General features: G+C 39.6%; 1 protein-coding gene across 1 annotated transcript in view; it reads left to right on the forward strand.

Moving 5' to 3' along the window:
* LOC107102661 (acid-sensing ion channel 1-like) overlaps window positions 1-4,393 on the forward strand; it is a 17,289-nt gene extending 12,896 nt beyond the window's left edge. Inside the window, exon 2 of the mRNA XM_015402049.1 lies at window positions 4,208-4,393. Within this exon, the coding sequence (XP_015257535.1) occupies window positions 4,208-4,393 (186 nt within the window). The remainder of the gene's footprint in view (window positions 1-4,207) is intronic.
* The last annotated feature ends 239 nt before the right edge of the window (window positions 4,394-4,632 follow it).

Here is a 4,632-nt window from a genome sequence, read left to right on the forward strand (position 1 = left end):
TGTTCTAGTTCATCACTAGGTTTCAGTGTTCCTTTTTTGACAAAACCTTGGATGATTTCTGTTCGGGTAAAACAGGGTTCCTCAATTATGATCTAGGTCCAGTGTGCTGCGGCTTTAGGACGTGTCTCTGCTTCCACACTTTCATCAAATTGCTGAATTTACTCCTCAGGATGCAGTCAAGATCTCCAGAGTCCAGAGGGCTGGAATTAAAGAGCCCTGATGTAGGCTGAAGTTTTATTTTTGTTTCAGATGATCTCATCTAGACGCTTGATAGTGTTCTTGTTGGTGTTATAATGTTTATAGGTTATTAGTTAAACAGTAATTTATCTGATTTATTAATATGTAATTTTTTAAAGCCTTATTATTTCTTGCCATTTTATCTGTGACCAATTCAAGCAGCTACTCAGACAAAATTAATACAGTTCACACAGTTTTAATATATTTTTTAAGTATAAATAGTTTTATTTTTTAACTAAAAATAAAATCCCAGTTTATCCTCTTATGCAGTTTATTGCATGTTAGGGAATATTTCTGTAATTGCCTGACCGTTCTAATAAAACAGTTGCAAAATCATTGTGGTTACGGCAGCTAAAAGTTTGGAGTTCTGCCTTGGGACATTTACCTCCACATCCAATAAAACAAGAGGATGGATTTTGTTTTACAAGATGGAATCATTTGTAAAAGTCAGACAGCGGGGGGGAGTATTTATTTCACAAAGCGCCTTTCATTCTTTTCTCCCTAAGCGGCAAATAGGAGCCACGGGCCCTTGGGGACTGGGAAACTGTTTGCTGTAGCTAGCAGCCGTATCTGAAAGACATTCATCAGAACCGTTTCCCTCTCTCCAGAACTCTGCCTAGCCAAGCTGTCATGATGCTGCCAAGATGAATTAGCGATGTCATCCTGTGCTTTTCTTGTGCAGGCAGGGATACATACTCTTATTGTCCCATGGGCGATAAACATAAATCTGACGCATTCAGCCAAGATATTTATACAGGACGGGCCCTGAATCTTCTTGTGGGTTCATAGATTGATACATCGCAGCTCTAAGCTTCCCTCGGTGGTCCTGCCACCCTCACAACAAGAGGTCAAACTGTCCAGAGCTCTGAAGCTAGCATGCAATTCATCTCTCCCAATAATATCTGTTCATCTTTAACAATGACGCCGATGGATGACAAGGAAAAAACTTGTGTCCTGGGCTTTTCAAATAAATGGCATTATAAGAAATAATGAATCACGATAAAGTGGACAGTTTGTAACATTATTGGTTAACATGAGCCGTAATGCTGAAACATGAAATTTTATGTAATGACGTGTTTGTTTGAATATAAATAGTTTTTACTTCTCGAGAGTTAAAGTGTATGTGATTACTTTTCTTGTTCCTCATCAAAATGTTAGAGCTGATAGGGTTTTTTTGGGGAAAAATCAATTTTTTGGATGGTTTAATATCCCAAATTGCTAATGCAGAATTTAGATACATACTTTGAAGTAGCAGAAATAATAAAAATTTTGCATCCTTAACCACATCAAAATGTTTAAAAGTTTCGATTCAGTTATAGAGAACAATGCAACTTGATAGTTTTCTATGAAAAGGTTTCCAGCCAGTGACCTTGCAGCAAACCCTCCTACTGAGCAAGCATCTAGTGACAGTGGAAAGGAACTGGTCTCCTTAAACTGGAAGGAAAAGTTTGAGCAGCCATTCACTGAGGCTACCTAGTGGTTTGCAGCATCAGAGATTCCCTCAGCTGAAGATGAGAAGGCGTCAGATTTAAGGTGACATGGTTCACAAACCTTGTGTAAGTCCTTTGTGTTACGGATCTGGTGAAAATGTTTTTTAAGCGATCTCAGCAGAGATCTGCTAATGAACCAATTAATTAAGGAAACATCTAAAACATGCAGGACTCTTGATCTTTATGACCAGCTTTGGAAACTACTGGAAGAGATTAAAGCATTGGAAAGAGAAGAGTTAACTTTTGAGTCAGTCCTCCACAGACTAGTTTTTAAATATTTTCCTTTAGGTTCAACAGGTTCTGACAAAAACAGCATGAATCCTAAGGGGCACATTTTCTTTTTAATAAACTTGCTCTACTTTAGTTTATGGTTTATTACGTAACCTCAGTCTCTATTAAAGCAGCTGACTGATGGAGGATGTTGTATATATTGTGTTATTTTTTATACGATCACCATCATTATCTAAAGTGCATCGTCATTTCCGATAGTCATGAACAGTGTAAATACTTGTGGAAATGCAGCATTCTTACTGATGAAAACGGAGCTAAATTAGCTGGATTTTTTTTTTCCGTTTTACCAATATTATCCTCCTAACTGAGCTTCTGAGCAGAATCTTTCACATTCTTTTTACAGCTGTTTGGCTCTTAGCTGATGGGGTATTAAATTCAGCCTTACAGCTTGGCAGTTTGAGAAGCTGTTGTAGAAATGGCCTTTGTGACATATGTCCCTAACAGCAGATTATGTACACAATTATCCTCAAAATTGTCTCTGTAAATCACTATCTGCTCTTCTGTCAGCGCCACACAGCCACTGGACCCTGACTGGTGCTGCTTTCTCTGCCCCCAAGTCTCTTTCTCTCTTCTTTTGCTCCCTGCTCAGCCTCCCTCTCTCCTCTTCCCTCCCTTTGTTATTTTCTTCTTTGGCGCCAAACATTCCCAGAGGGAGATAGAAGAGACAGCGGCAGTCAAGAGAAGCAGAGGCAATGCAAAGATCACAGAATGAGAAAATGAAGTAGGCAGGTTGGAGGGAGGAACAAAGGTGTACAGGAGGAGAGTCTACTTTTAATGAAAGAACACGTGAAGGATACTGAAAAGATAAAGGGGAGTACATTATGTTTATTCCCTTGCACACTGGAGCTCTGATGAAATCAATCACGAATAATGAAACGATGTGAGGTATAATGATAGATGCAAAGCTGAAAGCACGGAGGCTGTTAGGAGGGAGATCAGGAAAAGATGATGGAAATGTCCTTCATACAGGGCATAGCACCACATAACGATCCTGGGGATGGTCACCTTTATCCAATTTGAACTTTGAGTGACAGTTTGATTAGTTGCTTATTCTGCCTCAACATCCAAGTGCTTCACAAACAACCCTTTACATATCATGTCATTTTATCATCCCTGAAGAAGAGCCTGACTTACCCCTTATCACAGCCATGTTCACCATACATTTGTTTCCAGCTGTTGCATATGTTTAGATAAAACAAAATGCATAAAGACAACCATTTCAATACTGCTGTAAATGCAATGCCTGAGCCAAAGATTTGGTAAAGTAGCTTTTATCTTGCAACCTTGCCTTCCTCAGAATGGCCAGAATATGTGTAAAACAAGCCCTGTTATTAAAGACAACTGCCTTTTATAAACCTTGATTTTTTTTCTCATTTTATACAGTTGCAACCTTAAACATCAATGCATCTCGTTTTATCTGAGACAGTCTCATTTATTAATGTCAAACGAAAGGAAAATTATAAACGGGTTTCAATTAAAAGCTATACTGAACAGTGTGCCATGAATTTGTATGCTGTATTCTCTTTTATTCTGATAAATACAATCAATTTTTTCCAAATCTTTTTGTAAGTCAGGGTAAAAGGATTCCATCACCACTGATAATGACTAGGAAATTTCCTCTAGAGAACCTTTTGTCATATTGATGCTAACTGGTAAAGGAAGCAATCTTTGTTAACCTCGAAAAACCATCTCTGAACAGAGGAGGTGGTCTTAGCATTACCTTTCACTCACCCTAGATAGACCTACGGTATATTGATCTCAGTGCTCCCCACCACTAGATAGAAATGGGATGTGAGGTGAAACATCTTCTAGAAAATGTCCAGTGGCCTAGACTGAACCTTTTCAAGCTTGATAAGTGTAACATTGTGTCTACTTTGTAAGTCTGCTAAATGCATAAATATAAAACATATGTGTAAATCCTGCTGTTCAGTAAAGGAGGCAGAGGTTTTCTAGAGAGCTTCAGTGAATGAAGCGTTGTGATACAACAGGCAGATCATGGTTAAAGCTGGGGGGGAATGTAAAAAAGGCTTTGATTATAAACAATATTAGGCTTTAATGTCATGAAGTGGCCTGTTTGCTCTTCCTTAATTGGTTATTTCTTTCTTCTGCCATGAAACGAGAACAGAGGACCCAGTATTCAAGGTGAGACAGCCAGTAGGAATGTTCAGAACATTTATTGGTGACTGCAGGTGGGGAGCAGAGATTGGGCACCACCCAATCTCAGACACTACGGTTTAACAATCCAGTCAATCTCCCTGGAAAGGGGCGCAATCCAGCCGCTGGGCTGTACACTGACGCGACACGCGTCACCCAGAGTGTCCCCGGAGCTGCAGTCCAGGAGGACCCGAAGGAAGCCCATCCTGGACAGGGTTTAAAGGAATAGTACACCCAAAACATGATTAGCCTTCATTTTCTACTCACCCCCATGCTGAACAACACTCTGGAGTACTTTTTTGATATCTCAAATGCATCTGGAGATCTGGGAGGCTTCTTGCTGTCTGCTGACATTCAAATAATGGAGGTCTATGGTGCCCGAGACAGAAAGGTCCATAAAAGTCCACAAAAAACGTGTCAATATTCCTCCATACTGTTCGTCCAATGTATTCCAAGTGTC

The sequence above is a fragment of the Cyprinodon variegatus genome, unplaced genomic scaffold (genome assembly GCF_000732505.1).
Source record: "Cyprinodon variegatus isolate N-32 unplaced genomic scaffold, C_variegatus-1.0 Scaffold1293, whole genome shotgun sequence".
In the NCBI taxonomy this organism is placed as follows: domain Eukaryota; kingdom Metazoa; phylum Chordata; class Actinopteri; order Cyprinodontiformes; family Cyprinodontidae; genus Cyprinodon; species Cyprinodon variegatus.